General features: G+C 44.7%; 1 protein-coding gene across 1 annotated transcript in view; it reads right to left on the bottom strand.

The window, feature by feature from the left end:
• LOC146433077 (uncharacterized) overlaps positions 1-23671 on the bottom strand; it is a 181452-nt gene that overhangs the window by 43280 nt on the left and 114501 nt on the right. The window contains exons 7-14 of the mRNA XM_085068977.1: positions 17787-17912; positions 13527-13649; positions 10863-10985; positions 8193-8330; positions 5777-5899; positions 4792-4914; positions 3703-3861; positions 1233-1364 (exon numbers count right to left, since the gene is read on the bottom strand). Coding sequence (XP_084925103.1) covers positions 1233-1364; positions 3703-3861; positions 4792-4914; positions 5777-5899; positions 8193-8330; positions 10863-10985; positions 13527-13649; positions 17787-17912 — 1047 coding nt within the window. The remainder of the gene's footprint in view (positions 1-1232; positions 1365-3702; positions 3862-4791; positions 4915-5776; positions 5900-8192; positions 8331-10862; positions 10986-13526; positions 13650-17786; positions 17913-23671) is intronic.

The following is a 23671-nucleotide window of genomic DNA, read 5'->3' as shown; positions in this document are numbered from 1 at the left end:
TTCCCTAAATTCCAGAGGTGAATTTCATTAGATTAGATGCATGGATATCTACTGCAAATACACATCAGAAATGTTGTTTTTTATGAAATGAACTACAGAATTTGGATATCCCCTTGAAATTTTTATAATGTATCCTGAACCACCTCAACACCAGGAACAGAAGGAAGAATATCCTAACTTGGTAGCTTGAACTGTCTTAGACAAACTGGAAATTATCATTTTAATCCTCCCCATTCCCATTCTCTTAGCTGTCCCCAGTGTTTACAAACCAAACCCACCATCAGTCTCCCAAAATAACCATGGGCAGACTGTTGGTTTCATACACTTCAATTTTTCTATATTTCTGTCCGCGTGATGACGTCTCCTAAACAATCTTGATGGCAATTAACCTGAAGATTGCTGTCTACTCATGTCAAGTAATAAATTTTCATCGACTCTTTGTCTCACCAGTGACAGCAAAGACTTTCTGAGAATGATGGGCCATCATGTCACACACCACGGAATGGAGAGACCCATCTCAGAGGAAATCTGCTGTATGATGTCTCAGACAAGCAGCAGACAAGTTTTGCCAAACTGCAGATGAAGAACAGCACATCAAGAAATCTCTCTTTCCAATGGATTTTGACACATCCTTCTGAATCAGAAAGATCTTCTGCCAGGAAACAGGAGTAAGGAGAGTGAAAAGCTATTATAAAGGGCACTGAATTGGCAACAGAATTCTGAAAAATACCATTTCCAATATGAAAAATTAACTGTTCCAAGAAAGTGGTGCTAATAATAAAAAGAATGAGAAGGAAAAAAAGGGAAAATGTAAGAAAAAAATTTAAAAAGGCAATGTATTGGGATACTACAATAGAAAAACTCCAGTTTAGTATACATGTCCACCTGGATTGTCCCACCAACCGCTGGGACAGAGTTCTGGATGCCACCGAGAAAAGTTGTGGAATGAAGCATGGCCAGCAAACTTTGGCAGCTTTTAGCAGCAGAGCGAACAGGAATGCAGAACAACCCAATATTTAGGAGGGGATAATTCTGTCCTGACCTGCCCTGGGGTGCAGGAACCTCTGTGTACCACGGCATCACCTTCAGCTCCTACTGAATGTGCCCCAGCACAATCAACTGGATTCTGAGACAGCTGTGCTCCTTCAGGAGCTCCACAGATGAGAAGCCCAGGAGGTTCCTCCCCTTGCCCAGGTGCAGAGCCCCTGCAGGAGGATCACCCCTGTACTCACTCTGGTTGCAGGTTATCCCAGCCCAGCCAGGCGGGCAGACGCAGCCGCTGCGCTCGCTGTTGCAGTGACCGCCGTGCAGGCAATCCTCACAGCTCAGGCTGCAGTCCTGGCCAAACGTGTCCCCCAGGCACACTGACAGGGAAAAACACACACTCAGCCTGACAAAAACACTTCCACAAGCTCTTACCTATCATTAGGCTGCAAACAGCGCCAGTTTGGCACAAAAGGCACAGTGAAATGGACATTCCTGAATTTCCCTCTTCACAGCTTTGACTCCAAGTAAAAGGAAAGCTGGGAATTCAGTTGGAATTTACTCCCCTAAATGCTGTCATTCTCCAGCAAAGAGCAATTCAAGCTGCTTTTTAAAAGCAAGTGTTTTGCCCTCAGAAAAAGTGAATTTGCACCTAATGCTTGATAACATATATAATTAGAAATATTTATTGGGACTTGCCTGCTCTCCTTGCTAGGCTATCCCTGCTGTTTTATTGCAGTAAGTGGATGTGGTGCTACTTAAACACATTTCACTGATATTTTTAACCACATAGTTTAGGTATTATCCTACAAAAACAAAGCAAAATATACGTTTATCACTTTGTTTTTTCTTCATGGATATGAAGAGTTTTAGACAGGAAACCTTACAAGAAAATGCATTTTTTCCCTCTCTTGCCCACTCTCCTTTTACCCTTTGCACCCTCATGCTCTCTTTGTGGGGTCTATTGAGGCAGGCATGGAAAATAAATGTGACTGTCTGATAAAATACTTCAGTGGCACTGAAGATCCCATCCACACACTTTAGAGCCTTCAAGGCTTTATGGCTGTGGCTGGAGGCTTTTTGGAAGGGGATTTTGAACAGCACCTGAAAGTGAGCTGGCAGCTTATTTCAGCCTACAGTAAGTCACAGGCTGGTTGTTTTTCACCAACAATTTTCCCTGTGAGGCTGGATTTCCTCTAGGTCTGAGCACCCAACTGTTCCCTTTCTGTAGCTGAACAAATGCCCAAGCTTTCAGGGATATTCAGAATGGCAGTGCTCACACTTGGAACGGGGTACAAATTCGTAATTCAGGAGAAGAATACAGAGTACCATTAAAAATATCATGCTTTCACACTAAAAAGTTGTTCAAGCTATAGAAAATACTTAATTACTTGCACCAGCTTACTGCTAAAGCAGGCTTTTTTATAATATAGATAGCATAATAAAAATGTCTGAAAGTATAAGCAAGAAATTTCTATTTGGGAGGCAAAACAACTTAATAAAGCATTTAAAGTTCCTTTTCTCCATCACTTTTTCCTACAAACCACCGCATGCTGCAAAGCCTGAGCTTTAGAAAAAGTGCAGCTGCTCAGCTATGACTGATAACACCCGAATTTGTGTGGCTAAATATAAATAAAACATGCAAAAAGTGGTCAATAAATATTTGATTGTGGTTTCTAGGCCTGATAATTTTGCCTGTGGTTATCTCATTTATCAGTTTCCCAGCTGGTTATCAGCGTCGTTGAGTCCGGCTGGATGCTGTGTGATTTGGGAGGGTCTTAACAGTTTTGTTCATAAAAATAAGTTAATTTTTTATTAAAGTCAAGACCAGCTCCTGATTTTTGCCTGTAGGGCACAGTCGTCGGATGGGTAATTAGAGTTTATATAAAAATCACAGGACACACACAGGAAAAACAAGAAATCCTCCCTGGTAACCCACGAGCACCCAGCGCAAAGCAAACAGAGGGTTTCACCTCATAAAACTCTTTAGTTGTGAAGTTTCCACCTTTGGGTGGGAAGACTGAATCATGCAAAGCCCAGGTAGGTGCAAAGCTGCTTTGCACCCATTTCTGTGCTGTTTGCCACCTCTGGAGCTGAGCAATATGTGGATGGGTTGGTGGTAGATATACATATATATACATATATATATATATATGTGTATATGTGTGTGTGTATATATATATATATATATACATGGATTGATTGGTGCTTTACCTGAAAAACATGCACAAAGCATCAAGGGAAGCCCAATCTTCAGAGGATTGTTTTTTCCACAAACAAAATGCAAATATCTTCACCAAAAAGCCTCCAGTTGTTATAAAAGGGTTTGTAAACACAGATTCATGCTCCCAGCTCCAGGAGAAAGGGAGGGTTCCCAAGGGATTCAGTGCACTGCAGTAACCCTGGGATGATGAGATCCCTCTGGCTGCTGCCCCTGGGGCTCTGTAGTTGTCCTGTTTTCCCAGCAGCCTCCCAGCCACTGCCTGCTGACCTGCTCACTTTTCCCTGCCTCCCTCTGCATCCCTCCCATCCCTCCAACCTGTCCCATTTGGGATGGGGCACATGGCAATGGCTCATCCCTGCTGGCACAGAGATGGGCAGAAAGCAGGATTAATGTTCAACCCTCCTGCTGACCCTCGAGCCCAGCCAGCCCAGCCCCAAATCCTCTTCCCAAGATGATGCCCCCAGTGTGCCATGCTGGCCCTGCAGGTCACTCACCGACCCTGTGCACCAGGGTGAGCTCTCCTCGGGGGTCTCCATCCTCGGCCACAGCCCCCAGGGCGTAGTGGAGCAGCTGGGGAGGCCCTTGGAATCTCAGCCCCGGGGCGCCAGGGAACCCTGCTGCCTCCTCTGCATCAGCCTCCTCTGCACCTAGGGCTGGCAGGAACACAGCAGCACCTCAGCCTTCCTCCACACTTACATCTTTTTTTACTATTATGATGCCATTCCATTTTCCAGTCACACCTCTGCCCAGCAGCCCCAGCCCAGGCATTTCCTCAACTGTGCTTACAGAGTTTCTGCTATCCAAAAAGAAAAAGAGAAAAAAGAGGAAAACTCCCCCATCTTTTTATTTCGTTCTGGAAAAAAAAAATCTGCTCCTGGAGAATCAAAATTAAATGAGGAGATTCATTTTCCTCACTTGAAGTTTGAGATTATTTTTAGTTAATGAAGGTCATTACTCTTGTTCGTTTTGGAGATGACAAATAGAAAGTGAGGCCGGCTGTGCAATTTATTTTCAGAAACATTAAAATTCGAGCTTTAAAATGATGGGAAATCAGTTGGCTTTCTATTTGGTGTTGGTTAGAATATCAAACTCGTGCTTAAGGTTTAGCAGGTGCTAAACTTGGTTATAAAATTGAGTTGCTCTGCTAAACTCTGGACTAGTTACACTGGCAGAAATCCAGAATAACGTCACTGACTAATGGAAAACTTGCCATGGTTGATCAAAGCAAAATCTGGCTACCTTTTTTTTTTTCCACAGGATGTTAAACTTCATCAAATAGTGCAAGAAATGTGTCAAAATAGTATTTATTTCTAAACCAGGAGCTTTAGGTTTTCAAACATGTCCAGGGGATTTAAGTGTTCATCTCCCATTAATCTTTGGCAAAACCCATTACTGGAGGATGAACTTGGATCCACGCACTGCACGTAGCTCTACCCTGGCCACGTTCAGAGATGGCTCAAGTTGGGCTCCCAAAATCCCAGGATCTGTGAAAATCCCAGGATCTGTGAAAATCCCAGCTCCAAAATCACTTTTTAAATGAGTGGGAAATGCTTAATGGCTCTCAAGTTGTAAGAATAACTCACCCACGCAGGCCCATCTGTTCTCCCCAAGCCTGTAACCCTCCTTACAGGCACACTCGTAGGACCCCAGGGAATTCACACAGAAATGGTCACAGTTGCCATTCTCCAGACGACATTCATCCACATCTGGAAAATCCAGACACAAATGGTGATTAGGAGCAAGTGCCTCTGCTTGGAGAGCCCATGCTGTGCCTGGCTGCAGCTGACAAATTATTCTATATGTAAGAAAACACAATTTTTCTTACACATTTTGGGACTCTCCATTTCTCACTGGTACTGGAGGTTTGAAAACATATCAGGGCAACAGGGGAGCAGATTATTTCACTGATGTTTTTGTCTCAAGTGAAAACAGATGCTTTAAGCTGTTAAGCTCAGTTGATCCTCCAGTTATTTTGAGGGCTCTTCTTTTGTGGAAGGAGTGTTTAACACACATCAATATACAGTGTCCATGGAGAGAGGAAGAAAAGTTTCTCTCTGCTGGCTCAGCTCCCACTTCCCCACACTGGATGCTGGGTTATATTTGCATTCCAGCCCCACAAAGTGTTAATTACACATTTGTAAAACCTTATCAGCAAAGCTGGCATAGGGTCAGTGACTCTCTGAGAGGGCAGTGCTCACAAAGCCTTGCCAAGGGCTTCAACAGCATTTCTTCTACCCTGGGCTGTGATTAGTTAGACAGAGCCCCTGGTACCAAAGGACTTTTGACAAGGGCATGGAATGATGTAGGACAAGTGGGAATGGCTTTGAACTAACAGAGGGCAGGTTTAGATTGGATATTGGGAAAAAATTCTTCCCTGTAAGGGTGGTGAGGTCCTGGCACAGAGTGCCCAGAGAAGCTGTGGCTGCCCCTGGATCCCTGGAAGTGTCCAAAGCCAGGCTGGACAGGGCTTGGAGCAACCTGGGATGGTGGAAGGTGTCCCTGCCCATGGCAGGGGTAGAAAGAGATGATCTCCAAGGTCCCTCCCAGCCCATCCCAGCTCAGCCTCACCGTCGCAGGAGCAGCCGTCAGCGCTGAGCTGGAACCCTGCCTTGCAGGCACACTCATAGCCCCCTGCGTAGTTGATGCAGAACTGGGAGCAGCAGGACTCTCCAGTCTCACATTCATCCACATCTGCAAGGAAAGGACAGCAGGTTCAGACACAGCCTGAGCTGCTGCCACAGCTCTGCTCAGAGCTGTTGTGCCTCAGCACTCACTGCTTTGCACCTTCCTCTTCCTTCAGCCCCATAAACACAGTCTGAATCCTGAATCCTGAGAGCAGCTGACTTCTACCTTCTGCCACAGCAGCCAGGACCCTCCATGACCCGGGAGAGACATCTCCTCCACAAGTCTGAGCTGCCAGGAGGGGATTTACAAAACACCAGCTGGTCTCACTGGTGACCAGGGACAGAACCTGAGGGAAAGGCTGGAGCTGTGTCAGGGAGGTTTAGGTTGGGTATCAGGAAGAGTTTCTTCCCCCAGAGGGTGCTGGCACTGCCCAGGCTCCCCAGGGAATGGGCACAGCCTGAGGCTGCCAGAGCTCCAGGAACCTTTGGACAATGCTGCCAGGGATGCACAGGGTGGGGTTGTTGGGGTGTCTGTGCAGCACCAGGAGCTGGACTGGATGATCCCTGCGTGTCTCTTCCGACTCAGGATATTCTATGGTTCTATAAAAACAGAAAACTAGGAGCCACCAGCCCTCAAAAACATTCTGTTTAACAGTAACCTACGTTTGACCATTTAGACTTCCTCACATTTAACCTTATTCAATGCAAACTAACAATGCCCTGATCCAACAAGGCATTTTCTGGACTGCAGCAGCCTGGCAGGTGCAACTGCAGTTTTTGATAACTGATTTCATGTTTCCTCCTCCTGCTCTGCGTCCATTCAGAAACTGGTATCATTGACACCACTGTTCTGGAGATTAGATAGGAGAGCTGAGCTGTTATCTGTGCACTGCAGGCTCCTGGCTGCTGTCAGCCTGCTGAGCAGGTCAGTGGCCATCCAAGGGCCACCTTGTCAATGCTGAGTCTGCAAAACGCTTCTGAACGTGGCCTGGCTGAGCAGCTGCAGATGGGGAAGGTCAGTGTCTCAATTAACCTTGGAAGGAGCACCAACTTTATGAGGAAACAGGGACAGGAGGAAGAAAATGTAATTAATCAATCGAGGTGAGGAGGTCAGTGTGAAAATGATTAATGCAGGTTATTTGAAGGCAGTGTTTTCCAGAAATGTCACAAGCTGAGCTCCTCTGCAGCACATCAGGTGATGCTGAGCTCTGGGTTCCAGCAACAGCCCCTTGTTTGTGTAGGAATGCAAAATGTGCATCCAACAAAAAGGAGATTTTTGCTGCTAAGAGCAACTTCTCGTGTCCTCAGCCTTCCTCTGTGCTCTCCCCCTTCCCTTGCTGTGTCTGGAGTAACTGCTTCCCTCTGCCATCCCCACCAGCAGGTCACTGAGCTGGGATGTGGGCAGGAGGCTGCCTTGGCTCCTGTCAGCTGTACAGACAAGACTGTGTAACCCACCCACCCCTGCGAGGCTCTGGCTCCAAATCTGCCTCCCAGACGTTTTTTGTTTTGCTTTTCAAGCTCCATCACCATCCGCCCTTGCAGCCCTCAGTGCTTCCCTGCTCCTCCTCTCTCCTGCACTTGGCTTTTCTTCCTTGCAAGACTCATTTTGTCTGTAATGCCTCTCACACTCATCAGTGCTCCCACTGTCTACCTCTTCTCATCATATCTCACTACACTGCTTTGTGATGCCTGTTCCCTTTTCCATCCCCCTTCTCTTCCTGGCTATTCTTAAAAATTGCAATGGCAGAGTGACAGCAAGCCCAAAGCAGAGTGAGATACAGTTTGCATGGCAAAAGCCATAAACAAAACAAAAAAAAAAACCCAAAACCAAACACACAAAAAAATCTCATAGTAGAATTGCTTAAAACATGAATGAAAGCTCTTCACTCAAAATAAACCCAAATCTAACTCTGTTGCTTTCACCTCCCAAGTGAGACTTCTCACAGGCAGAAGTGTAACCTCATCACTGAGCAAATCTGATGGAAACACAGCAGACTCTGTAACACGAAGTGGAGTTTGTGCATGAAGCACTTCAGAGCAGTTGTGCTGCTGCTCCCAGCCACAGCCAAGCTCTTCCCAGCCACCGGCTGAGAAGGGAAGGGAAACAAAGCCAGGCCTGTGATGCTTGGTCTGCCCACAGTGAGACACGGCCATGGTACCAGGTGATGCACCAGTGTCATCCTCCCATCCCTCCCCTCTCAGTGACATCTCAGCATCACCCAGAGCAAGGCAAGCTGGAACAGCACTGAGGGAGCGCCAGGGGACAGAGTTAATTAACACCTGCAGAAGGAGGGAAGGCACGGGGAGGCATTTCCCTGAGCTCCAGCTCTCTGCAGGCTCCCTGTCCCCAGCAGGGTTACCTGAGCAGGTTTTGCTGTCCCCAGCGAGGCGGTGGCCGTGGCTGCAGGAGCAGCGAGGTCCCAACGCCGTGTGCTCGCAGTGCTGGGAGCAGCCGCCGTTCCCATCCCGGCAGCTGTCGACAATTTCCATCTCGATGCCTTGCAGAGAAATAAATCAAAAGGATGTTAAAAAGCAAGCCCGGGGGAGGATCAGCCTGCTGTAAAATACCAGCCATGAGTGCTGTAGCAGTGACTATAACCACCTCACACCCCCTCCCCAGAAGAGCAGGCTTTGCAGTCACTGAGCTCCAGGTGTTTGTCTCGGTTTGTCAGAGCAGTGCATGTTCTCCAATCCAGCCATGTGAAGCTGCCTCCTGCTAAAGGAGCCTTCACAGGTTTCCTCAGATTTCTGCTTTGTTCAGACACAGTGCTTGCCCCAAAGGAGGGAAAGAACCATCTGAGGAGCCCAGGTGGTGCACCTGGACCGAGCCTGATACGCTTCCCAAAGAGCAGCTTTGAGTTTTGCGTGGGAATGGCAAAGAGTTGGATTCTGAAACATCCAAACACAAAGGCATTGAAACCTCCTCAGCAGAGTCCTGCTGGTGAAATGGACACCCAACCACAACGCAACACAATCTCCAGATTTTGGCCCTAGAATGTCCCTTCCAGGAGGACACAGCAGCTCCTCTGCTGTGTTTGTCCCCTACAGCTAAGACAGGGTGATGGCACAATACCATTGCCAGCCTCCTTTGCTCTGACAAAATTCCATGTCCTCCTCACGTGGCTGCACTGCACAGTCCTCACAACATCTTGGCCACTTCCAATGGGAACCCTGATATGGAAAAGGGAACACCTGGCCACCTCACTCCCACCCAGGTACTTCAGCTGATTTCTCCAAGATGAAAAGAAACAGGAGGGTTAGTTAAAAAGTTTCTCATGAAGGATTTAGCCAGCTTGTCTTGTTACAGAGCTATTTCTAGAGGAAATAATTTCTCATACTATGTAGGGCAACTGAGAAACACCCTTCCTAAAGGAGCCACTGTACTTCCAGGAACACCCCAGCTCGGAGTGGTGGCCATCAGATCTGCCACAGAACTTCCCCAGACACATCTGTGTTGGTGGCTCTGGTCCTACCCTCCTTTGTGCTCCCAGGGAGCAACCTGCTGCCAACAAGAAATGTAATTCCAGATGGAAGAGGGTATAAATTAAGAGAATAAATATTGAGGGCTACATCTCATGCCTTGTGTGATCATTTGCACCAGGGAGAAGAAATCTTGTCTCCTGTCCAGTGTGTTAAGCTGGGATTTAGTAAACCCAGCGATTAAATGTCGAATCTGACTTCATACATGATCTTCATCATTTACTTTGTCTCAGTTCTTCATCAGTAAAACTGAAATAACAGCTCTTCCCCAGCCACTGGGGAAATGAAAGAATAAACAAAGATTGTAAATTGCTCAAACACTGGGATAATCCTCATCATAAATATATGCAGAATGTTTTTATTTTTATTGTTTGCTCTGCAATATTGTACGTGAGGCACAGAGAATCACCATCCCCTGAGATCTGCTGAACATCCAGAAAAAATATTATCAGGAAAGCACAATGAAATCTAAGTGGTCTAAACCTCTTTTTTATGCCTATGACAGAACATTTCATATCTATATATTAATCACACTTCCTCTGCCATTGCACCACTCACAGTTCCCCATCACCTCTGAAATAACTCTCCAGGATGTCTCTCACATAACTGGGTTTTGTTTTTAATGCATGTTAATGCTTTGAAACTTGATTTCATTCTTAATAACTATTTCTTACACACACATTCTTAAATAAAGCACTCATTCTCTGGCATGCAGCATATTTTGCTAAGGAAGCTCTGCTGAAAGCTCTTGCACAGTATTATTAGATTGAATGATCTGTGCCCACCTCTTTGCTGAAACAGGTCATGCTTTTGTCTGCATTCCAGGGAGCTTATGTTAGGTCCATAATAACCCCAACTCTTCCACATCACCTCCTTTATTAATCTAAATTTGCCCTCAAGGGCAGGCCAGGGATCACCTATCAGCTAACAGTGCTGGGAGTCAGTCTCCCCCTCTCCAGAAAAGCTGTGTTGATTAAGAAACCCCGCTGGCAAGAGGTAAGTATGTGAGGAAAGACAACAGGGCTCGCGTTAGTTTGGGAAATTTTAGTTGTTCAACTGTTTTTTTCATCCCCAATCTTGCTGCTTTTTTTTTTCCTTTTTTAAAAAGCATCCTCATAATAGTGTCAATAATCTCAGGAGAAACATAAGCAAACCCAGACAGGTAAAGACAAGAGCAGAACATCACGCTGGTTTTCTCTTGCATCAGGTCTGTGAGAAAGCTGGGAGGGGGAGGTGGAGGGCAAGAATGAATACATTTCATAGAGCAGCAGTATTCTGGTAGCTCTGCAGCAGAATTCACCAGCCTCTGAAGATAAACCAACAAGGCTATTTGCTGTTTGAAAGGCAGTAATTAAGGTCTGTGAACACAGGCTTAGGAACATGTCACCCTGCAAACCCAGCAGCAGCAGCAGAGGAAGAAAATAGCATTAAAGCTAAGCTTTTGCATACATTTATTTTGCTGGGAGTGCTAATCCCACGGAATTAGAAGCCAAGCCCAGCAGGGTGCAGGCAGGAGAGCCTGGCTGCAGGGCTGTGCAGGTGTCACTTACGGTAGCACTGCCTCCCGTCTGCCCCCAGCTCGAAGCCAGGGCTGCAGGCACAGCTGAAGGATCCTGGGCTGTTCACACAGCGATGGGCACACCTGGCTCTGCCTTCTGCACACTCATCGATGTCTGCAAGCAGAGACACAGGCAAAGCCATTCAGATGGATGTTGGAATAAAAAAATAACGCTGCTCGACGTGGATATGGCTGGATTTCCAAATATCTGCTGAAAGGATTACCCTGATGTCAGTCTACAAAGGACAGAGCCCAATGAACCCAGGAACACTGAGCTCACATTATTCTCCAGAACAATCTTTTTTTCCAAGCACCATTGACCTTGAACTTCTCAGTGTGAACATTTACAGCATCAAGCATTACATCTGCAGTATCAGCCAAAGCAACTATTTATTATTCCTGTAAAAGGAGAAATGGCAAAAAGAAGATCTCATGTGAAGAGCTCAGAAGAAAGCCCTAACTTCCAAAACTCTGAAATCATCACCCCATCCTCAATGCCACTACATTTAAATTAATGGAGCAGGGAATAGCTGATTATTTTCTGAATGTCAAGCGATCTGGATGAAGTGGTGGCTGGGTTTCTGCAGGGACAATGGAGACAGATCATCTCTGTTCCATCCCTGAATCCTGCAGCTGCTTCTGCAGCAGCACAGCTGCAACCAGAGCAGCTTCACCCCACCTGGAAGGAAAATAAAAAGGTGCAGAGACCCAAATGGGGAGGCTGCTCTTCCCCCAGTCCTCTGTCAAGCAGGCTGCTCCTCAGCTTCACACTTGCTAGTCTGCAGTTTGGAGTTAAATGCTTCCAAAAATGCCCATCTTCCTAAAATCTACGTAATTAGTTAAAAAAACTCCAAACCACAAAAATTTACACTAAATGCAGCTGCTGTGGAGCACAGCTGCACAAAACACCGACCTCTGTGCAAAGACTGGTATCACATGGCAAACCCCTGATCCATCTCCTGCTCCTTCCCATTCTGACATTTCCCTGGCAAAACACAGATTATTTATTGCACTGATTCTGCAATCGGTGCAGCGTCTTGTGCATGGGAGGGAACAGTGTGAAATCTCCTCACTTTTTACCCCAGAAAAGCACTTTGCAGCAGTTCTGTCCCTGCACATGTGCTGTGCCCAGCGCTGGAGCACAAGCAGTTTGACGAATGCAATCAGGTTTCTTGCAAAGAGAGCCCCCAGGCAGTGCAAACACCACACACTGGCTCATGAAAATTTCAGGACAAATGACAGCTTCTCTGAAGCAGCCATGTGAGCAGCTGCTGCTTAGAATAAAACGGGTTATTTCTCCTTTTTGTCTAATTGTCAGTTTGCAAGTGGGCTGTCCTGACCAACGCTGGTAAATATTCTTTCCTCTTCTTTTTAAATAGAAAAAGTTGAACCAGGTTTCTTCCTGAAGTATGACATTTCAGCTGCCCTCTGTCTCCTTCCAGCTCGGTTTCCAGAGAGTCAAACAACAGCTTGAATTTTGCAAAAGACATTGAGTAACTCCTAGGAGAAAAAACCAATAATTGTGTATCCATGGTAAGACACACTGCTTAATGATTCAAAAGATTGTTGCCACGAGGCTGGGGAGAAAATTTGTTCCAATATATAACACTGCAAGTTAACTCAGTGATTCAGTTTATACACAAATCAACAGAAATGTCAATGTGTATCTGAGATAAAACGAATAACAGGCTGACCCTACTGCTAAACCCACTGTTGTTTCCATACACTCATCATCAATGAAGTGTCCATACTACTTGAAAATACTTTTTATTTTCAGTAATTACTCATGAGTAATTCCAGTACGAGAGGATCACTAAGATGTGCCATTTTACTCACAGAAGGGCTTACAGACAACTGAGTAGAATACTCAGGGTTGGAAGTAAATATTTTGAAAGGCACCCAGCACCCTCTGTATGAGACAATTTAAATATTAGCAAAATTTTGGCCAAGTTTTCAAATGGAGTTTTAAAATTAGTGTCTGAATATGTATATGTGTATACACACACCCTGATCCTGACTTGGATGTTAAAAATCTGTGCACCATGAAGTCCACAAACGCTTTTTACTCCATAAAACAGCTAAACTATCTTCCAAGAGTTTCACTGAAAGAGGAAAGCAGGTATTTTGATCTCTAATTCCCCCATATTCTGGGTCAGAAACACTACAGATCTTTCTGACAACCCCAGACTAAATACAGGACTTCAGAATTCAACTTTTTAAAGCTCCTCTATTTGGAAATCTTACACATCATGACTTCTTCCTTCACAGTAGTTTCTCCATTAATATGGAAACAGTTCTCCAGCTAAAAAGCCCTTTGAATTCTAAATACGTTTTCAGTGACCTGGTTCAGAGTTTTGCTTGAACCAATCTTCCAGGAGCTGTATCTGGGACATTATTTTAAAGGGACCCTACAAGAATAACACTCCAGCATTCACAGATCCAGTTGCTAGAAAGCATGACTTGAGAGATCACAGAGGAATTTCCATCACTAAAAAGGTCCTTCAAGACCATGGGTTGATGTAAATATCACAGGGAGAAATGCTGTTCCAAAATGCACACACCTGTTTGTACAACATACTCCTTCCCACTGTCAGCTCAGTAATCCAGAGCACTGATTAATAACTTTCTTCACAGTAAAGAGCCCAGAGTTTCTTACCTAAACAGGACTTTTTGTCTGCAGAAAGAGAATGCCCTGGGTGACACTCGCATTTCGCAATTCCTCTCTCATTCTGACAGATTTGTGAGCATCCTCCATTCCCACTTGTGCAGGGGTCTATCACTGAAACCAATTAGAGCACACTGTCAACTGAAAGGTCACTTTTTGCCTGAAAATGGTCTTACCTGCCATTGTTACAACTAACGACGAAGCAGCTGTAAGAGATTAGACTGGGAAAAAAATGTGACAGCATTTGGTGTACAGTGAAGCTGTTTTTTTTCTTCCTGGGTGCTCTTTCCTCTGTTGCTGGAAAACATTTTTCATAGAGCAACGACAATGCTTTAAACAGCAGGAAACCGAGCTTGTATTACATTGGAAGTAGGACAAAAAAGTACATTTTATTTTTATTTTGCTGTACCTGAACAGATTTCAAGAGTTCTCTAAACAAGAGCAATTAGCACTCCAGTATGTGTGAATCCATAAACACACACAATGATGGAGTTCACCACAAAACAATGAATATTTAAAAGGCTCTAGAGGAAATAAACACTGAAGAGCCCCCAAAGACATCTTTCAGTCTATAAACATATGCCATTCATGTTGTACATCAAGGCTTTTTCCTCTTCTTGAACAATAACATACCTTTTCAAGGATAAGCTGCTCTAAGTGGCAAATACTTAGAAAAACTTTTATGAAGTTCCTACAGAAGCCTCCACCTCGAATATTTCCCTGTGTTTTACAGGCTTATATCTGGAATATGTACCTGCTGGAAGAATCCTGCCCAAATAAAGACTTGGCACACACCAAAACAGGCCAAGGACTGTTCAGACAGGTCTGATTTGGGTTAAGAACTGACATTCTGCACCAGGCTGAGGTTATGCTTTGGAGCACTCATTATCCCAAAATTCTGGTGAATAATGCTCTGTAGGTAAATTAGAAAATGTGTCCTCTAGGGTTCTGCTTATCTTCAAATAAAATTTTTAAAGCTATACCCATTTCCTTACAATCTGAGCTCTAATTCAGTTTGAGCATTTTACTAATTACTGTCTGATTTGAGACAGATGACCAACATTCCTCACTTGCTTCCAGCCCAGCTTTTCCTTCCCCTGCTCTGTACAAGGCAACTTCTCTCAGAGCCCCAGAGAAAAGTCAGCATCAGTTGAACAACCCTGGAGTCAGGGTTTGAGGGACCCTGGGGAAGGGCTGAAGGAGTTTTTCTCTAAACCTGGCTGCTCTGCTCTTCCAGTGCCTGTGCAGGAGAAGGGAACAGGAGAGAAAAACCTCTGCTTCATGTGGATTTAAAATAGGGCAGGGCTTTTTTTGTCACTTTTCTGTGCAGCCAAGTGAAGTTTCGTGCCACCATTTGGCAAAGTTGCCACAGAAGACCCTCAAACTCCCTCGTGTCACCTCCTGCCATCTTGAGAACACACAACATGTAACCACTTCAGTCTGCAGGGCTGAGTTTGATTTGACAGTATTAAAAACAAAAAAAATAAAATAAAAGCACCGTTAGGGATGTAGAGCTGCAATTGGACTTCTGACACGATAGGTTGCAAATAGGTTTCCAAGGAACAGCAGCACTTTGTTGTACATGACACTTCCAAGGCTGACAATTTGGCTCTGCAGCTCGACAATCTGAGGTCTACAAAGGATTTAGCTCCAAGCAAGAACTCACTCCTTGCTGATACGAGATATTGAGTTATTTGCCGATTCTTTTTCTATTTGAGTAAATTAAATGAAATCGCTATCAAACAGCATCTGTTAAACCTGCATATTATGAAGGTTTCTCAGAGCAGCTAAAGCTTTAATTTGAGAATGATTACAGCACGGAGTAAAGCTTGTAATGCTCTGTGACATGACAACAGGCAAACAACAAATTACACGGTAGATGTTAGTAAAACATAGTAATTCAAATAAAGATAGCAGCCTTGGAAATCCTTGGATGAGGTAAGTTTGTAAAGGGAAGATCTTCAGGACATAAGGCAAGCAGTGATTGAGTTGCTTTCCAGTGACACGTCTGTTCCTGTTACAGGCAGGTTTCAGGGAAAGCAAAAAATAACTCATTAGTGTTCTTTTTTCACACTTTTGCCTCTTACTGGTTCATTTAATAACTTTAGTAGATAACAGGCTCCATCCTACAAAGCTCTACTCCAAGCTGTTAAACACTACAGTGAAAAATTTCCTGGCATGGTTTCATTTCCCAAGTGCCTCAGGACACAGAACCACAGAATGGTTTGGGCTGGAAGGGACCTCAAAGCCCATCCAGTGCCACCCCCTGCCATGGCAGGGACCCCTTCCATTATCCCAGGCTGCTCCAAGCCCATCCGACCTGGCCTTGGACACTTCCAGGGATGGGGCAGACCTCCCAGTCCTTCACTGCAAAGCTGTAAAGAAGAACAGGGTAAAGGGTCTCCAGTCCTGTCAGCTGTGAGCTCTAGAGCACCTAAATAAAAAGAGATTTGAGTCTTATCAAAATAATTTTTTTTATTCACATCAACCATGACTTCACACTGGAGAAAATATGAAGTGGTAAAGAGCAAAACTGCCAAGTTTGAGTGTTTTTCTAAGGCTTTCCAGGGCTGTGGGTGCAGTATTTGCTGCCAAGGAGTCCACAGGAATGAATCCATACCTGCACAACACCTACACCTGCTGTGGCAAATACCCTCATGACACTGTTTTCTCCATCCAAACCATAACTCCAGCAGCCAAGTTTTGTGGCTGGAAAATGAAAAACTGACCAGGCTCACCTCCTCCCACCTCTTCCACTTAAAATACCACTAAATGACAACCCAAATGCATTCATGAGCACTTCGACCTCACTTGTTCCTGTAAAAATCTTGTCCATGGGCTTACCTAGCACTTTTCTCTCCCAGGAATTCATTCTCTAAGGTGTTTATGGAGGGACAAGCATCCTACTCAGTCTTCATTTTGCAAGCTGAGCCCTGCTTGCAGGACAGATCCTGCTTCCTCCGAGTACAGCTGCCCTGAGGGGGCTGAACTGATTTATTTTGATTTAATCACCCTGAGGTAAGCAGGCAGCCAGGTAAGGCCTCACCTGCAGACAAGGCTGACCCTGCTCCTTCTCCACTGCTCAGTAAGTCCTTGCTGGGGACAAACCACTGCCTTTGGTGGTGGCTGACCCTCTTCAGCCTCACCATGTGAGGGGGTGAGCAGTGGTGGCAAAAGCTCCCCTTTTAGGGGTTCCAGGCTGCTGGTTTGGCTGCTGGGCTGAACCAGTCCTGGCAGCTGAAACAGAGGATGAAGTGGCCCAGACCCCACTGACCCAGTCACTGTCCCACCACCCCATAAAACCCACCCCAAAGCCAGCTGGCCAAGACCATCTCGAGATGTTTGGAAATGGGATGGAGGACAGCAGAGGAAGGTCTCTGACACTTCCTTCTCCCTAAAGCTCCCCTTTTCGGACTCTTTCTCGTCATCTCAGGGACAAAACGTGGCCACCTTGTGACAGACAGAGAGGCCACCAGGCTGTGGGTGCCCCTGGAGAGGCCCAAAGTGAAGGGGAAGTGCTCTGTGCACCCAGCAGGAGCTGGGTGCCATCTGAACAGCAGGATTTACTTACACTTCATACACAGCATATAAAATCTCCCAGCAGAAGAGGAGCCATATGGAAACAGTTTTGTGACAGGAATTTCAGCTCAGTAAATCCATAAATTTGGCCCTATCTCTCTCTGGCATGTTCAAGGGTGTGTGTGTGTGAGCTTGTGTTGGGGAATGGGGGGGTTGCCTTAAAAACTGATATGTTAAGATATACAAGAAAAGAAAAGCAACAATCAAACCCAAAGGTAGCATTGCTGTTCTGCTTGAGAGAGTGCTTAGAAACCTGAAGGGGAGGATAAATGAATCAGACTGTGATAAGCCAAAAGGAGATAAAAAAGACTTTTAGTAGACTAAAACATATAATGCAGGCCAACTCTATATACAACTTGGTGAGTAATAAAATGTTAGAATTAAATCACGATTAAGTTCCTAACCTATGTCATCACCATCAGTGTGCAAGGAACAGCCAGGGATCTACGAGGCCAAAATGTTGTTCAAAATTTTGATTCAAAGTGAACTTCACACCTCAAACACATGTCATTTAAAAATCCTGTTAAATAAGCAATTCCTAAAGCTGCTTTTGGCACACAGAGGGAAACAGGAATGAGCACAGTGACCCCAAACACCATCCTGGGGGCTTTTAAATTGCCTGTGTGTCTTTTAAAAGACTGTGTGTCTTCAGGCAGGTGGCACAGGACTTACCTTCACAGGATTTGGCATCTGTCCTCAGCTGGTAGCCTGGCTGGCACTGGCACTTGTAGTGGTCCTCACTGAGCTGAACACAGTCCTGCTCACATCCCCCGTTGTTAACGCTGCAGGAATTGACAGCTGGAGCCAAGGAAGCATTGAAGGAATGCACATCAACAACCTGAGAAACCTATTTCCTATTTTAAACACCTCAATGACAGCAGAAACAGGCAAACCTTGCTGAACAGCTTTCAGAAGTGCACCTCTCCCCACCCCTGAGTGATTGCTCTCCCTTGTGCTCCCAGGGTTTGGCTGGCACAGTGTCCCACACCAGTGAAATCCTGATTCCAGCACGAGGCAGGTGAGATCTAAGGGCTGTAATGCTGACTGAAGCACAGCACCCTTTGATCTGACAGCACCAAAGCACTGAGAATCCACCGAGGTAAGGAAGGGAGAAAAAGAACAGCCCTGCTGGCACTTGCCCATTGATTATCTTTTGCTCTCCTTGCTTTCATTGATTAAAAATAGTAATTGTCTTTCAGGCTGATTTCTTCAGCCTCACACAGGAAAAAAAATGCAAATGACAGAAGCCACAAGCTCTGCAGGACAGACTTACACAGCAAACCACAGGAACAGAGGGTCCTCAGTGCATCTTTAAAGATGCTGCTTCTCTCACCCAAGCAAATTAATATTCCTTTTTGTTCAACACATATCCCTGGCCTCTGGAGAAACATTTCTCGTCCTGACAAAACATGTTAACACACACCCACACCTATTCACACGCTGCATGTAAAAATAAGAGCGATGGTTTGATGCTGCTATTGTGCTGTATGGAGGGAAATGGGTGTGCATGGCTGCATCTAGATATATTCTAACAGCAGGGATGCAGTATGGAGAGATTTAAATGAAATATTAGGAAGCAATTCTTGACTCTGAGGGGGTGAGGCCCTGGCACAGGGTGCCCAGAGAAGCTGTGGCTGCCCCTGGATCCCTGGCAGTGTCCAAGGCCAAGTTGGATAGGGCATGGAGCAGCCTGGGATAGTGGAAGGTGTCCCTGCCATGGCAGAGGGTTGGAACTGGATGGGCTCTAAGGTTCTTTCCCACCCAAACCATTCTGTCATTCCATGTTCTCTAAGAGTAGCTGGAAAGACGGTCTGGTCCTTCATAGACTGCACCAAACTCTGAACCCAATGAATGCAGCAAATTGCCTTGAGATTTGTTTTAGCAATATTCACATTTATTCATTTTTCTGTAACAGACATTAGCAAATGTAAGTCGCAAAACCTGCCACAGGATTCGTTTCACCCTGTGCCACCAATTAGCAAGCACTGGGTTTGTGCAGTCAAGTATGTGCTAAAAAGGTGAAAAAGAAAAGCAAATTTTTACATTCTCCTGGATGCACACACGGCAGGAGGCAGGAGGCACCTCACTGCACAGGAACCTGACCTTGGCTTCTGATCTCCACCTGTGCCCACAAACCTTCTGCCCCGCTAGAGACAGAACTTGAAAGCAGTTTCATGTCTACACAGGAGACAGCAGACCCCATATACTGTGGGCTCCCAGCTCCCTGCACATTTATATCCAAAGACCTGTTTTTCAGCGAGAATATTCAAATAGGATGAAAATATTTCAGAAGACGAAAAACATCTTAAATCCAAGTGACAGAATATACATCTCAGCTTTTAAAAGTGCCATTTTCTCCCTCCGTTTCTGGGCACGAGCCAATTTGGATGCAAGGGGAGATAAGCAGCAACCTGTCGTGATGAGAATTTTGGAGGATTTGAAGGTGGGAGGGGACAGGTGTGAAATCTGGTGCTGGAGGGACTGTGCAGCCCAATCAGGTGTGTGGCTCTGCCAGCAGCCAGGGGCTCCTCTGGAGCAGCCAGGGCAGGTTTGTCATGGCTGGATCCATGAGAGGAGGTGCCAGACTGAAGGAGAAGAGCCTCCAGGGACAGGACAGGATGGATTGTGCTGGTGCTGCCAGCACCACGTCTCTGAGCAGAGAAAGGGAAGGACTTGGCACCTCACTGCTCTGATTCTGTCTGGCACTAAGGGGCTGTGGCTGCAGGGCTGAGCATCTCCACAGGGTCCAGGCAGAAAGATGGCCTGACATTCAGAGATTTACTCTGGAAATCTGGTGGAAAACCAGCCATGATGTGGATTCCAGACAGGCTGTCAGATGATGCCAAGAGAGGGAGACAGCATCTGGGAAGGGAGACAGTGGTGGGAGACACCATGTGAGAAACACAAGGATCACAGAATGGTTTGGGTTGATCTTAAAAACAATCTCATTCCACCCCCCTGCCACAGGCAGGGACACCTTCCACAATCCCTGTCCACCTGGCCTTGGACACTTCCAGGGATGGAGCAGCCACAGTTTCTCTGGGCACCCTGTGCCAGGGCTTCCCCACCCTCACAGAGAACAATTCCTTCCTAATATCTAATCCAACCCTGCTCTCTGTCAACTCAGAGCCATTCTGTCTTGTCCTGTCCCAACATGTCCTTGTAAAAAGTCCCTCTCCAGCTCTCCTGTAGGCTTGATCTGATGATAGTAAAGAAACACACATTTCCCAACCCATTATTTTTTTAGAATAATGGTCATATTTTTACAAACAGCTGACTCTGAAGCCATAGTTAGATTCATGCATAGCAACATCTTCCAACCGATGTTTTCCATCACCTTAAATCCAGCTTTGGCAATGACAAGAAATGTAACTTCATACAGAACTTATATTTTTGTTGGGAAACATAGATTATAGAGTTTTAGATAGTTTCTTTGTTATTTTCTATTAAGAGCCTTAGTGTGCTAAAATCTTCATAAAACCCCTGCATCTCAACAGCTTCTCCACACAAAGCAGACATCAAAGGTAGCAGCTGGCACCAGAGATGAATCAGGGTCTAACGGCTGTGCCCTGCTTTCACTTCTAGCAGTTCAAACAGGAATAAATTCCACTGAAGACAATGAATCTGCAGCAATCCAAACCCACAGCCCGATACTACAATAAACATGTTCTTTCTGAGTTTCAGCTTTTCAGATACCAGCTGGTTAAACTCCAGCGAAGTCAAATTCATTGCATTAACATAATCAAGGCATTACAAACAAAACAAACAAAAAAAAGAATTGGATAGTGTTGCAGTGAATATTTGGTCTGGCATGTGTACCTAAAAATGAATTCAATATTGAGCAAAATTTGTGGGACCAAAAAGCTGAAGAAAGAAAAGGAGCATTGAAAAAGATGGGATTTTAGCATGGCCTGAAGTACTGGATAACACCAAAGGATTCAGGAATGAAGCAGTTTACTCTCACACATTGGTCATTCCTGAACAAGGCAACACACTTGGGAGATTCTTTGCCTTAGAGTACAAGCAGAAGTTTCTAATGAGAGCAGGAGGAATGAAAAAAACCAGATTTCCTCTATCCATGTATTTTGAGGCTCATACTGGCAGTGCAGGGATGGACCAACAGCAACTAGCCAGGATCCCAAACCCCCTGTGGTGAGGTGGCAGGAGGACCAGACTTGCTGGATAGAACTTGTGACAGAAGTTCAGTAATGTTCCATGAATCACATGAGAAAGTATCTCATCCCAGGTTTTTGAGTCTTCAGATGTAGGCTGAATATCTTAAAACATGATAGATCCACTTCTTATGTATGGGAGATTTCCAAACCATCCTGGCTGCAAAATCTGCTTCCCCTCAAATGGTTTTGGCACTTTCGTTCCCACAAACACAGGATTGCCAAAAAAGAAAAAGAAGACGTGGAAAGAATGAGCATAACAAGCAATCTGGGCTGGGCTCCTCTGAAAAACCTTTCTGAAGGGACTCTTGTTTCTTATTTCTGCAGCTGAGATAATCACCTTTCATAAACAGAATGTGGTCTCTTTTTATTCTCAGCATGCAGCAGAGATCATTACATCCTCTGAAGTATCCATGGAAGAAATACCATTGCTAATCTAAACTCTGTTTGAAATGCTGGATGTTCTGCTCAGCTGCACCAGGTCAAAAGAGAGCTGCTTTAGTGGTTTGCTTCTGGACCAGGTGAGTGATGAAAGCTGAATGTACAACCTGGTGCAGCACAAGGGGTAAACTCTGCATCCCCAACAAGCAGCTACTGCCCAAATCCCAATCCCAGTCACTCCTGATTACTGGTTTATATGAAATGCTTCTCCCTGTCCTCATCAATTAGTAACTGTCTTGTTCTCCAATGCATCAGGGCTTATTATATCCATTTATTTTGGTGTCTTGTCTAAACAGCTGAAGCAGGACTCAATATCCTCCCTCAGTATCACGTATATCCATTATCACAGTAGCAGTGCTCTCAAACTCCTGTCTCTCGTCTTAGGATTTATTTCTGTTTCTCCTTGATAATTTCTGAGACACTGCAAACCAAGCTGATCGCTCTGTGAAGTATTTTGAATAACTTCTTGAGAATATTTACATTTCTGAAATGAAAACTTGCTCTCTGGTGTTGTTCACAGCTCGGACAATGCCAAACTGAGCCTCCCGATTATCTGAGACAAAAGGAAACTTTGCTATTGTATATCCATAGAAAGTTTTATATATTACAAAGCTAAATTAATTTAATTGCCTTAATACCTACTTTTTATCACACAGTTCTCTTTCTCTTTTTCCTCCCAAAGTCCCTTTAGTCCCCTTTTCATATGGAATTCCCTCTCTACCACAAATGAGAATATTCAGAGAGAGTAATGCAGCTCAAACATCACATCTTTCACTTCTGGGTCTTCCCTGGTCAGATCTAAACAGAGAGATTAATTTCTCATTTAATTCACAGAAAACCCCTATTGCTTCTATTTTAAAATGAACCACTATGCTTTTACATTATTTTTTCCCCCTCTCTCTATAGTGTTTCCTTACCAAGTCCTTCATCAAGATAATCAAGAAAAGACTTCACTGTATGTTTAACTGCAGTTAATGACCACAACATTGAAAGTCTCTGCATGTGATAAACCCAAAAAAACCTAAAAGGATAAGTTTTTAAATTAAAAAATCCATTATTCCCACAGCTTAAGCAGTGGTACCTCCTGGGTTGTGGTTGCATCAGTGGATGTATTGCTGTGATAACACTAGGAATGACTGATGACATCTCTGGCTGAAGTTAAGCACAACCAAGGGACTTTGTGCAGGAACTGAGACAATGACCAAACTGTGAGTGAACGTATTCTGCAGATGTGATCTGACTGTACCTGACTGGTCTTCTCATATTATCTCAAATCAGGCTTAAAAATTTAAACAAATGGTGCCCTTTTCTTCTTCCCAGCTGAAAGAACATTTTAATCCTTTCTGCAGAATTCAGTAATTTGACTTTTGTACTGATTTAAATGCAATAGATAACCGTGTATTTTCTATTATTATTATTTTTTAACAACACACAAAATTAACTCTGTTATGCCTTGTTTCAGGCTTTAGAGTCCAACCTAAGAAACACAGGGTTTATTTCTAAGGGCAGAGCTGTTAATCCTCTCCACATAAACAGGCAGTGTGTCACAGCTGAACTGCTGAGCTCTGTGGTGCTCTCATTTTCATGAGCATTCATAGGGTAACTCCATCCTGTAAGTCACAGAATCATTTAGCTTGGAAATGACCTCGAAAATCACCAAGTCCCAGGACAGTGCTGGAACATAAAGGAAGATGTGCCACAAAGAAAAAGGGCTCAGAATTCAAAAAATGTTGTCATTTGAAATGAAGAACCCCTAAGTTCTTTAATGCCTGCTGCAAAAAAAATTCACAAACATAGGATACCATAAAAAAAAAAAACCCAAAACAAAACAAAGAGTAAATTGGGCAATACCTGAATTCTTGCAGGCTGCTGGAACCAGAATGGGCAATGATATTTAGTCAAAACTCAGACTGTAGAAGCCTAGAAGCCTCTGCACTTGGACAA

This window comes from Lichenostomus cassidix, chromosome 9 (assembly GCF_008360975.1).
Source record: "Lichenostomus cassidix isolate B80296 chromosome 9, HeHo_3.0, whole genome shotgun sequence".
NCBI classification, from domain to species: domain Eukaryota; kingdom Metazoa; phylum Chordata; class Aves; order Passeriformes; family Meliphagidae; genus Lichenostomus; species Lichenostomus cassidix.
This window is presented reverse-complemented; position numbering and strand designations above follow the sequence as displayed.